This window comes from Etheostoma spectabile, chromosome 8, assembly GCF_008692095.1.
Source record: "Etheostoma spectabile isolate EspeVRDwgs_2016 chromosome 8, UIUC_Espe_1.0, whole genome shotgun sequence".
Lineage (NCBI taxonomy): Eukaryota > Metazoa > Chordata > Actinopteri > Perciformes > Percidae > Etheostoma > Etheostoma spectabile.
The window spans coordinates 26,143,565-26,155,869 of record NC_045740.1 but is presented as its reverse complement, the minus strand read 5'-3'; the positions used below and the strand labels follow the sequence as shown (position 1 = coordinate 26,155,869).

Here is a 12,305-nt window from a genome sequence, read left to right as displayed (position 1 = left end):
ACATCAGTATAGATTATACAGATATGGGAGCAGACAATGTAGTGCAAGGGAAAAGATATTTGTTGGTAATGGTAGACAGATTTTCTAGGTGGGTAGAAGCTATCCCAGCTAGACATGAAGATGGGAAGACTGTAGTAAAATGGTTAACTGATACCACGGTACGGCATTCCAAGACGAATCAGGTCAGATAATGGCACCCATTTTAACAACCAGTTGTTGAGAGAAGTTGAGGCTGCTCTGGGGATCACACATCATTCGGGTCGGTATACATCCACAGTCCAGGGACTGGTGGGGAGGCCAACCAAAAAGTGAAGGCTAAGATAGCCAAGGTCGCCATGAGAGCAGGATTAAGTGGGTGGAGGCCTTTCCCCTGGCACTCATGGCCATGAGAGCTGCAAAAGGGGGAGAGACGCACCTTCCCCCCACGAGATCTTGACTGGCAGACCAAATGCCAGGTCCACCCAATAATGGAGGTCATATGCCTTTATTGGATGTAAAACAGGTAGAAATGTCTGCCTACATGAATGAACTAACCTCTTTGGTCTCAGCCCTCTCTACCCAGGTGGAGAAAGAAGCCAGCACCCACTCAGAACGAGAGGCAGACCATTAAGGTAGGAGACTGGGTCAGGGTTAAGGTCCACAAGAGGAAGTGGGCCAACCCCAGGTGAACTGGTTTCGTACGAAGTGAGGGAGGTTACTTCACACTCGGTCCAGGTCAAAGGTAAATCAGGCACACCTTGGCATCACCTGACACATTGTGCCCCAGCAGATCCTCCAACCCGCACTTTAGCGGACACACAATTTGATTCAAAAAATGCAGGAATTACTTAAGCGCAGCTTAAGAAGTCCAGACAGTCCTCAGTCTGGACAGAGGGCACCAAGCCTAAAAAAGAAATGGGGCTCGGGAGAAGAATAGTGATAAATTGTGTCATGCTGGGAATAGGGGCGGGACTGATAATGTGGGGAATAGAATCAAATTACAGGATGATATAACTGAATTAGAGGACAATGCCAAAACTGAAATCTCATATTACGTGCCAAATTGAGAAATAAAATAATGAAATGTAGTAGATAAACATGCTGTTCTCCACTGTCTTTTAATGCTCATACAGGGAGCAGCACACCCCATAAGGGACACTAGGACACAAGGTAAGGAAGACAGGGTGGATAAAACACAGGGACAGAAAAATGATCAGTCATTTCCAGTAAATCTACACATAAGACTGGCACAATAGTCTCCGGTGGGCACACATGGAATTTAACCAGCAGCAAAACATACATAGGGGCGGGTGGCTCGGTGAGAGAGTGGTTGCCTGTCAACTGAAAGGTTGGTGGTAATCCCGCCCCTGCAGTCATTGTCGAATGTCCTTGAGAAGACACTGAACCCGAGTTGCCCGGCTGGGCATCGGAGTGTGAATGTGTGGTGAATGTTTATCTGATGAGCAGGGGAACTGACAGCGCCCCGGACAGTGTATGAAGGTGTGTGACGGTGATGTTTCCTGTAGATGTAAAAGCGCTTTGAGCAGCGTTAAGACTGGAAAAGCGCTATATAAATACAGCACATTACATTAAAAACGACATAAAGAAAGAGCAAAGTAGAGGTTTTGTAAGAATGAGGGAAAGAAGGAAAAAAGTGGGTTATATAGAAGCAAGGGTATAGCTACAAAGAGAATAAAGCAGAAGGAGAGTGTTGACCATGTAGTAATTAAACTATTGTTGCAATATAAGTATTTGAGTAAGCGGAGAGAGAGGTGTTCAAAGGTAGTAGATGGGATTAGTCTGAGATCTGGTAGATTGAAGGAAAAGAAATGTGAAATTTATGATATCACAAGGAAAAAGTAAGAAAAGAAAGTTAGTGCATTTTATGGAGGGACATAGCTGGTGAGAATCAACACTAACTATTAATGACTCACTTTTCAGATTGGGTATAGTTGTTATGTTTAAATGTATGTCTGTATGTCTGTCTTGTTATTTGTTGTAGTCTGCAATTAGGAGATGGATCAAAATTATAGTAATATTGTCCTGTCGATCTTAGTGGTATTGGGGAAGCTGAGAAAACTCCAACTAGGAAAAAGAGGGGGAATAGTGTAACATTTTAGAAAAAATAATTGAGATTTAAAATGAGGGAACATTCGGTTTAAAAAAACAAAAAAAAAAAAAAACAAAAGAGATAAAAGTAGTCAAATCCAATGGGGGATCCATGCATTGATCTAAAAATATTCACATGAAAGTGGTAATTGATTCAATTACTTAGTTGATTAATAGAAAATGGCTTTGATCATTCCAGTTTAAGAAAGAAAATATGAGGCTTCATATTGTTCCTTAACGTACTTTGTGAACTTATCATGCTTGGGAAATAGTGTAGGGGAATTGTGTGGTAAATAAATACAAAAGTATTTACAGTTTGGAATTGGGACTTTTAAACTTGGAACAGGAAATGATGAAATTTCTACATATTAATATGACTGACCCTACTGCAGTACGTTTTGAAAAAAATATATTATCATCAGTCATATATAAAGACTTCTTTAAAGTAAAGAGGAAAAGAAAAAGAAGGAGAGAAATCTTTTTTTGCTTTACAGAGTCTAGAGGACAGCTGAAGTGTGGGGTTCTTCCAAGAAAACGCACAAGTATAGAGGAGGTTAAGATAAAAAAAGAGATATGCACAAAGTAAAGAGAGGTTCCAGTAGACTTGCAGCTAAGTGAAGATTTTGATCATAAATTACACAGTATAATGAGATATGTTCTCATATCAGGTAACAAATTGGATAGATTGAACCGCTAGGTGATAAAGTTGGTTCTACTGTTACTAGGACAACAGGTCATAAAGAACACATTACACATTGATTAGATCAAATTTTTGTTGCAACTTAAAAATAGAAAATTGGAGAAACATTCTCTTTGTTATAAGTCATCTAAGTTTATTGGTTGAGATAAGATTGAAACCAGTCTAGGCTGATATAGGATTCCATTCTATGTGTATTTGATGTGGTGTTAAAATGAGCTTTTAGTGAAGCTTAATTTTGTTTGTGGATTTTGTTTGTATTTTGAGTTTTTACATGACAAACTGTTTAAACTATTGAGTTGATGTGGAAATATTTTATTTGGGTGATTCTTTTCTTTTTGAACTTTTTGTTTTGTTGCTTTTAAGATCAAGACGCAAGACAGTGTCTTAATGGCTAAAACTATTACATAATTAGGAATAGGAATTCTGTAGGAGATATGACTCAAAAAGAGGGATAGTAACAAATACAAAGTGTCCATAGCATTAAGGATATCAAAACGACTCTACGATTTTGTTTTAATATTTGTGCAGAAACATAACCCGTAATGTAAACTGAAGCTTGGAGGAGATAAGTTCCAAAACTAGTTTCTCTTTAGAATGTTTGGGGATTTTATAGAGTTAAACCAGCAAGAGGGAAAGAAATGTTATTTGAGTGACATGAGTGACATACACTGAATGAGTATTGATAAAAGAAAAGATAATGCTTTTTGGAGTTCTGTTTTGTGCCACACAGTGCCTCGTTGTGTCAGAACCAGGTCCATCTCGCTCCTCCAGCTGCGGGATCAGAGACAAACTGGACCAGAAGACCAACAACAACCATCACAGCACCTCAGACCACCGCACAGCTAGAGACCACAAAGGGTCAGGGTCTGGCTGCGATTTTTGGCCCAAGTGACTTGAAAGTGGACCAGGGCTAAATGTTTGATAATGATTACAACATCTGTAAGTGTGCTGTGCTGGACCACGGAGCAAGGAGGGAGGCCCACATGCTCTGTCGGGGGCCTTGCTGATGCTGAGGTGAGAGGGCTCTGCAGGGGTCAACATGTGGCCTGCTACACCATTAACAAAAGACTGAGATACAGACCAACGATGAGAAGATGGACTGATAAGGAGAAGGAGGGAGCGAGAGACCGTCCTGGTTCTGGTATTTCAGATGCACACGTGGAAGGAGATTTGTCACTTACAGACTCACATTCTGAAAGCACACATACGATGCTGGGAACAACTAATACTTTAGAATTACTTATTCTAATTCCACAAAAGAAGGTACCTCAAAATATAGCAATCTGGAGTGGGAAATTACATTTTTAGGGTCTTGTGAATTTTGAATCATTTTCATTAAATTTCCTGTTATAGTTTCAAGCAAGATCGGTGACAACTAGGTTAATACAGATGGATTAATCATAATCCTCACATTTTCAATGAAGTGTTAAAAGATGATTTGGTAGGAATAGATCCAGTATTGCAAAGTACTGTGATTTAATATGTGTACATTGATCTGTCCACAGGATGAGTAAACATTAGTCTCACAGAGTGAGATAAAAAAGGGGGAGTTCAAAACTCCATGCCTTATTCCGGGGTGCTCCAGGATTAATGCTGGGACGTTGTCATTTCATTGTGCTCACTGAATAGGATTTCCATGAAGGTGGTGTTGCGAAAGCTTAGACCGGAAGAGGGAAATGTTGAAAATTTTAAATGTATGTGCTTAAACATAGTGTGTGATTTACATTATACATTCAAGTCAAAAGGTAAAAGCATTATTTCAGCATAAATGAAGACATGTTGGTCATGAGTTAAGTTTGTTGTCATAAGGATATAGTTTGTTTGTTACATTGAGATGTTTTGCAATACTTCTGTTTTATAATATAAGATGCTCTGTTACATTTTGTTATAATCCAGCTCTACAAATATGCCAGAAGCAGAATTGATTGTTAGGGATTGTTGAGTTTTAAAAAAAGTTAAAATGTCTGAAGGAACCAAGTTAGAAAATTATGCATCCACTGCCACATTTTCCCCCACCTTCTGACTGCAAAGAGTTGATCAGGTCAAGTCTGGCATTTACATATGGAAAGGGACTTCCTGCTATTCACAGAGAGTGGTCCCCTGTCTCCTGTCCCCTGGGGTTTTAGTCTAGGCTAAAACAATACAATGTTGCTTGGACTATGTTGATAGAGTTTCACCCCCACTGATCTTTCCTGAAATGAGGGTCATAAACCCTCAGCCACATTCCAATTGAGAGACTGCAACCTGGTTGATTTTGTATCAGTTCATATGTGTGTGCGCGTGTGTGTTTGTATGTTTACAGTAGGGAGAGTAAGATGATATCAGAAGGTGAAGAGATGGAGGATTATTATCTTGTATATTGTAGACGGATAGACACACACACACACACACACGCACATACACACCACTGTGGCCAAGAGACCCCACCCTTTGTGAATAAGACCAGGGGGGACCAGGTGTCTAATAGGGCAACATTGAGAGTTAGGATTCACACCTTTGTGAATAAGAGGTGTTGAAAAGGGGATATACGTTTTTACCATATAAACTTGTGTTGCATGTTTGTGACTAAAACGAATTCTAAAAGGATTTCCACACAGTTCCTTGTTACAGTAGGATTTGCAACTAGTAGGTGCAAAAAGGGGGATTTGTGGAAATTAACTCAGGTATTGTGATTATTGTGAGAAATTGTACTCAGGTATTGTTATCATATTTAGACACTGTGAATGAACTTATGCATAAGTTAATGAAACAGAACTATATCAGGCATTGAATGAAGGAGAAAATGTACTGTTGCTTGGCATCCAGGTGGGGGCGATACCCTGTTGGCGAAACATTACATTTACAAGAGAACCGGATGCAGTAAGGCCAGAAAGCCACGTGTTCTCACAAGGGGAGAACAAAGGGAGATTCCCACAGGAACAACCCGCAACACACGCACACACCCACACATTGCCGAAGAATGTAAACAGGAAGTCGCGCCACCCAGCCAATAGAAATACAGTTGTAAGGTGAATAGACCCGCCTTGTGACGCTTTTAACCAATAGGGCTCCCTTAAGGAGATATATAGGCGGTGTATGTGACTGTTACAGGGCCTTTTTGTGAAACTCTGAGCTTAGTCATGTTCCATTGAGACCCGTGCAAGTATTGATTGTCCGGAATGCATTGCTTGTTTTATTAATAAATCTTTTGGTATACTTAATCAAAGCTAGAGTGATTCCTTAGCTAGTTGAGTCCCGACGTTTGGACCCTCCAAGTGGAATTCGCAACACCACTTACATTATTTGCACTACAAAGAGTGTATATATTTGCTATTTATTTTTACTATAGTGCTTAACAAGCATTTTTTAATTTTGCCCAGTTGTGGCCTGTAGAGGTGCAAGAAATATCAAAAGTTCCAAAACATCTGTTATATGTATCAATCCACAAGACACAATATCTACGTACATGGCAATTGATTGGAGGCTAGTCTCACTTTATCCCACAGCAACATTGAAATAGTATAGATGTGTGTACATTCTTTCTGTTAATAATGTGTTGTATTAAGTGTCCATTACATTATACTATTCAGATTTACCATAATTAATTGAACATCCACATGTATTTTATGTTCCATTAAAGAGGGGTGGAAGTGGAGTCACATTTGAGCATTTAATACTTACATTTTACTTGAAAGTAACGCATTAGTAAGTAGTAACTGTAACTATTTACTCTTTAAAGTAACTTGCCCAACACTGATGTTGATTATGTCGAATCTAAAAAATGCTGTGGATGATGGGTAGAACATGTGTTTCATAGTGTGAGGTCTAGGGTCCGTGTACGTTTTGATAGTTTGTTTTTTCGTTTGAACCACACAACAAAATAACGAGAAAACCACCTTTTTTTGTTAGCCGTTTCAAACCAAAAACAAAGAAACGGTAAAAAAAGAGCTATTCTCCCGTTTTGGTTTCTGAATTTAAAAAAAACAAAACGACTAAGCCAAATTCAAATAACGGTCCGTTTTTGTTTTTTTGAAATTCCTATTTTCCTTTCTCCGTTTGAAGGTCTACATTAAAAGAAAGAAAAGGGGGCCTAAGTGACCCGGAAGTAATAGTGAATATAGCCTATATAAATAAAAGCCAAGCTTTTAGAACAGGCATAACATGCAGCACTAACGTTATACCAGAGTAACGTTAGAAGAAGAAAAAAACAATCAATAAATAGGCTTATATGAACCTGGACCGAAAGAAACATGTTAGCAACAGTAGTTTATTACAGTTATTTACTATCGTGCCTATCCATGTACACATCCCCAGCCACGTTTAATGAGCGCATTGTTTGGTTCTATACAGTTGGTAATGTAGGGTTGTTATGTAGGCCTTAACTCCTCCATTTTACAGGAGCCAGAAAATATGGAATGGGTTAGGTCTGAACTAAAAGATTACTTGGCGATCATTTGGTCCTCGGTGTCGTCTTCAGGGGTGGCATGGGAGGCCTTAAAGGCTGTGATCAGGGGGTGCATTGTACAACATGCTTCATTTTGTGAAAGGAATAGCGTTAAAGCACTGTTAGAACTAGAAAGTCAAGTTAAACACGTTGAAACAGGGATTAAACAAAGAATGTCACAGAATTTTACACTAATCTCTATGGGTCTTATCACCATCTACTGATGTAGAAATGTGTAATGTAGAGCCACTAGGTCTTCCCAAACTGACAGATGAGCAAAGAGAACTCAGATGCAGATTTGACTGTAGAGGAAATTAAAGAGGTAATGGGGACCCTGTTTGTGGGTAAGGCCCCAGGGCCCAAAGGCTTAACGTCAGAATATTTTAAGTTTTTTCCAGCTGAACTGGCTCCACTTCTGTTAGAGGTATATAGAGAGAGGCACTGGAGAAGTGCACACTGCCACTGGCTGCTTCTCTCTTTTTCCACCGGCTGCTTCTTTCTCTTTCGCTTTCTCTTTCTCTCTCTCTCTCTCTCTCTCTCTCTCTCTTTTTGGCCGTATACTCTGGCTTAAATGAATACAGGCGGTCATCGAATTACAATGATCTCATCCACATTCTCAAAATCATTTAAATAGTAAGCCACAGCACTGAAAATGTTTGCTTGTTTTTGTCATCGACAGGCTCAGATTGTTAATATAAGTGTCTGAGTACATGATGGAAAGATGGACAAGTTACCTTTCAGCTGCCATGCTTTACTTTGTAACTTAATGATGACAGGTCAACAACACAGTAACTTTAGCTAATAGCATTAGTTACCAGACCCAATGGTCTGCAAGGGTTGTTACTGTTCACCAAAACTTTCCATTTTCAGTGAGCAGTTTGCTAGCTCGGAGGTTGTTTTTTGTTTCACGTAGCAAAGGGATTTCGACAACTGATACACTGAGATAGCAGATGGGGAGGGGCAAAGCCTGACATCCGGTGCGGTGCCATGCGCCATCGTTTCTATTGTAGGTGTAAATCTGAGAGAAATACTGAATATTTGGATTTCTGGCTCTTGAAAATGTTTTTTATGTCAGCCTTGATAACAATTCTAAAAATTAACACAACTCAGTCTTGTGGGTTTAAACAGTTTTCTTGTATTTTAGAACAATAGTTATTCATGGTAGGGCGGCTGTGGCTCAGTGGTAGAGCGGTTGTCTTGTCAGAAGGTTGTGGGTTCAATCCCTGGCCCTGCAGTCCCATGTCAAAGTGTCCTTGGGCAAGACACTGAACCCCAAGTTGCCCCCGATGCTGCGCATCGGAGTGTGAATGTGTGTGAGTGTTTATCTGATGAGCAGGTGGCACCTTGTACGGCAGCCTCGGTCACAGTGTATGAATGTGTGTGAATGGTGAATGTATCCTGTATGATGTAAAAGCGCTTTGAGTAGTTGTTAAGACTAGAAAAGCGCTATATAAATACAGCACATTCACATGGTATGTCAGTGTATATGCTTGTGTAATATGTCAGAGTGAAGTGTGATGATATGTTCTTCATATACTTAATATGCTGGTAATGTCTGGTACAGTTCATTTACAGTATATTTATTTTATGAGGAAGCAATGTAAATTTCACCACAGATAAATATAAAATTATTATATGTTAAATAAATGTTTGTATAATTTATTTGATATTATATTAGATCATTTGTATATGTTTTACTTGAAATTTAAAGATCAGTTTTGTACATCTACAACTCACAGATATCCAACAAAACCCACATTGTTCCACCCTTCCTACCATGACTCCCTGTACCCAGCCAAAGCGAGTAGGTTCAAATGGCTGCTCCTCCTTCTCCTCCTTCTCGTCTTCCTCTGAGCTGTCTTTTCCTTCCATCTTTCCACCTGTTGTCTCCTCATACAAGGGAGGTCTGGAGTCAACCTAGTAATGTAAAGTCAAGTAAATGTTATTTATACAAGCCAAAATCACCAATCACAAATGTTTCCTTTGCATACAATCTTTAGAACCCATTTCAGATTCAAAACTTTCGAGGAAAAGGAAGAAATTTAGCTCTTGTGAAATTTGTTCAATTCTGCCTTGAGATTTTGCTGAGATACTGACATAATCAATACTAGAAAGAATAGACTTTGTGACAAAAATATAGAGTGATTCAAGTCAATTTACCATTTAAAGAGTTATTACATTTTACTATTTCATGAAAAGGGGAAAGTTGGTCATTATAGCAACTATTCGGTCACCTCCCCTCATCTCCTTCTGTGGTCTATGTCTGTTTGTTTTTATGTATTGTATGCCTTGCTGTAAAACCAATTGTCCTCACAATAAAGACACAATAAATTTGAAATTTGAAGTAGGCCTATTTTGTAATATTTGAAAAAAATTGCCTGTTGCTATTTTCAGACAATAAATAGAGTTTGTAAAACTAGTTCTGAAAATAGTAGCCAATTCTGGCTTTGCTTCGTTAGCTCCCTGTTCCTTTTAGAATTGATTTTTAAGATTTTACTGATCACTTGCAAAGCCTGTATGGGTCTGGCTTCTATAGCAGAGATGTTGACCCACAATGAGCCAATTCACAGACTTATGTCATCAGGTGGGGCCCTTTTTGCCATCCCAAAGTCAAGGGTTAAATCTAAAGGTGACCGTGCTTTGGCCATCCGGCCCCCTTGACTTTGGAATGACCTGCCGGAGGAGGAGATAAGGCTCATAGAATCAGAGAACTCTGTTAAATCACTTCTCAAAACCCATTTTTATAGTCTTGCTTTCATGTGATGTTGTCACTTTATTTTCTCTTTTTATTGTCTCTTTTATGACTTGCCCGAGGAGATAAGGCTCGCAAAAGAACTCTTTTAAATCACTTCTGACAACCCACTGTGATGTCGTCTCGTTTATTGTCACTTTTTACTGTCTCCTAACCCTTGTGTTGTCTTCGGGTCAAAAATGATGTGCCACTGTGTTTTACAGCAGAGAAAACTCTTTTAATGATCTTTTTTTCCTAGAATGATCCCAACATTAATAAAAGTGAAATGTTGCCTTTATTCATATTTCCATGTAAGCTGTACACCTCCAGGGTACAAAGATTGTCTTCGGTTCAGTTTTTAACAGATAGTAAAATGTGACTGTGACTCTGTGAAAGTCACAGTCACAGAGTCACTCACACACTACAAAATCCACAGACAGACGAGACAGACAGACAGACAGACAGACACACAAACACACACACACACACACACACAATTTAATTTATGTGTGCTACTAATTCATCTCAAACTAAAACTTTGTCAAGGATAGATAAATTACCTTAGACCAATATATCATGTGATCAGGAATTAATTTCAGACCATTTAAAGCCTATTCAGTGAAAATCAGAGGCCAAAATCATAAACTGCTGTATTGTTAATTTTGGTAATCTTAAAAGAAAAACAGAGCTCCCTCACCTCAGGGTTTGCGTGCAGCTGGTACAGAGATGGTCTGAAGCGCCTCCGTCGGCCCCAGACCTCTGTGTTGGCGTAGAAGTCATAGTGTGGCGGGGCGTCCAGAGTCTCATAGCCAGTTAGAGCATCCGATCCAAGAGATGCTACACTGCTCCCATCACCATAACACTGATAGTAACCAGACTCATCAAACCCTCCAGCTGTTGCCTTCGCATTGGCTACTGATAGAGGAAGTCTGGTTCTGTATGCAGCCAGATGCACACCGTCACTGGCTATTGGTAACTCCATTCAGAATGGCACTCGTATTTTCTGTATTTAAGTTGATTATAACCACAAGGACAGCTCAGACAATCTTCTTCAACAGCTGTCAAGGTGATGGAGCCTCTCTGTAGTTTAAGGTATATGAAGGAGGCTGTAGTGTGAGGGTTGGCTTTATATTTGACCTTAACCAAACAGGAAGAGCCCAAGGCTACATAAAAAGGCTGGTTCAGTGAACAGTTTAACAAGACTCATTACAGGAACTATTAAGCATGGACAATTCAACATTAAGAAATCAACCAAAAAATCACAATGGACTGAGCTGGCCCAGGGAAACCACTGTTACGCTTAGTAAATAAGTTTATATAAAACATCTCTCTACAGATTGAAATGTTCTTTTCCCAAACTATCAAATAGTGCAGAATAAACAGAATTGAGGTACCATAGCCTAAGTATTGATTTCTTATTTCCCCTTATCTCCACTTTATATTATGTTAGGCTTGTGTCTTTGTTGTGTATATTTTGTTGAGTTTGGATCCATTTCCATGAAGTTGAATTTTGTTTCTAGTCATACAATCACAATTATTAATCATTAATCTCCAGGAGAGATCATTACACACACAGACCAACTTGTTAAATAACCTTGACTGACACAAGGGCAACAATGTATGTTGGTTAATGAAAGAGGTTTAACTTATATTCTACTTTACAAACTGAACATACATTTTATTTTATTATTATTTATTATATTGTCATGATATTTATAATTTCACTTTCCTATGACAGGGTATTGCTGCAATAATGCCAAAAAGGACTTCTCTGTGTCTACTTATAACAAATATTGTTATATATATGTTTATGTGATATAACAATCTAAAACAATATACCTTTTTCACGGCAGACATGTTGGCATATCATAGTAGGAAAAGCACAGGTGTATTCAAAACCATGAATGATGGTTGCATTCCACTTAGGAGAAGCCCTTGTATTGTGCCATGCTGAGTCACTGAAATAGCTTACAGAACACTTGATGGAATTGAGCCAAGGTTATAAATTTCAGCTGTTCTTTTTTTTACTATGACAAGTCAAAATGTCTGCCGTGAAAAAGGTCTATAGGATAGAATGACAGATTCCTATTTAGACAGATTTAGACATATAAGACAGCTGAGACTGGCAGTTTTTGTATGAGATATTTTCTTCAACAGCTGTCAAGGTGATGAGGCCATTCGGAAGTTTAAGGTGTATGAAGTAGGCTGTAGTGTGAGGGTTTATATTTAACCTTAACCAAGCAGGAAGAGCCAAGGGCTACATGAAAAGGCTAGTTCAGTGAACTGTCAAACAAGACTCATTACAGGATCTATTAAGCATGGCAAGGTAAATTCCACATTACAGGATCAACCAAAACATCATT

The 12,305-nt window shown here is 39.0% G+C and overlaps 1 protein-coding gene across 1 annotated transcript in view; it reads right to left on the bottom strand.

Annotated features, from left to right (window-relative positions):
- The window catches only part of slc12a3 (solute carrier family 12 member 3), a 42,851-nt gene extending 31,813 nt beyond the window's left edge, over positions 1-11,038 (bottom strand). Inside the window, exons 1-2 of the mRNA XM_032523315.1 lie at positions 10,640-11,038; positions 8,988-9,128 (exon numbers count right to left, since the gene is read on the bottom strand). Of these exons, the coding sequence (XP_032379206.1) occupies positions 8,988-9,128; positions 10,640-10,924 (426 nt within the window). The 5' untranslated portion in view covers positions 10,925-11,038. The remainder of the gene's footprint in view (positions 1-8,987; positions 9,129-10,639) is intronic.
- Between the last annotated feature and the right edge of the window lie 1,267 nt (positions 11,039-12,305).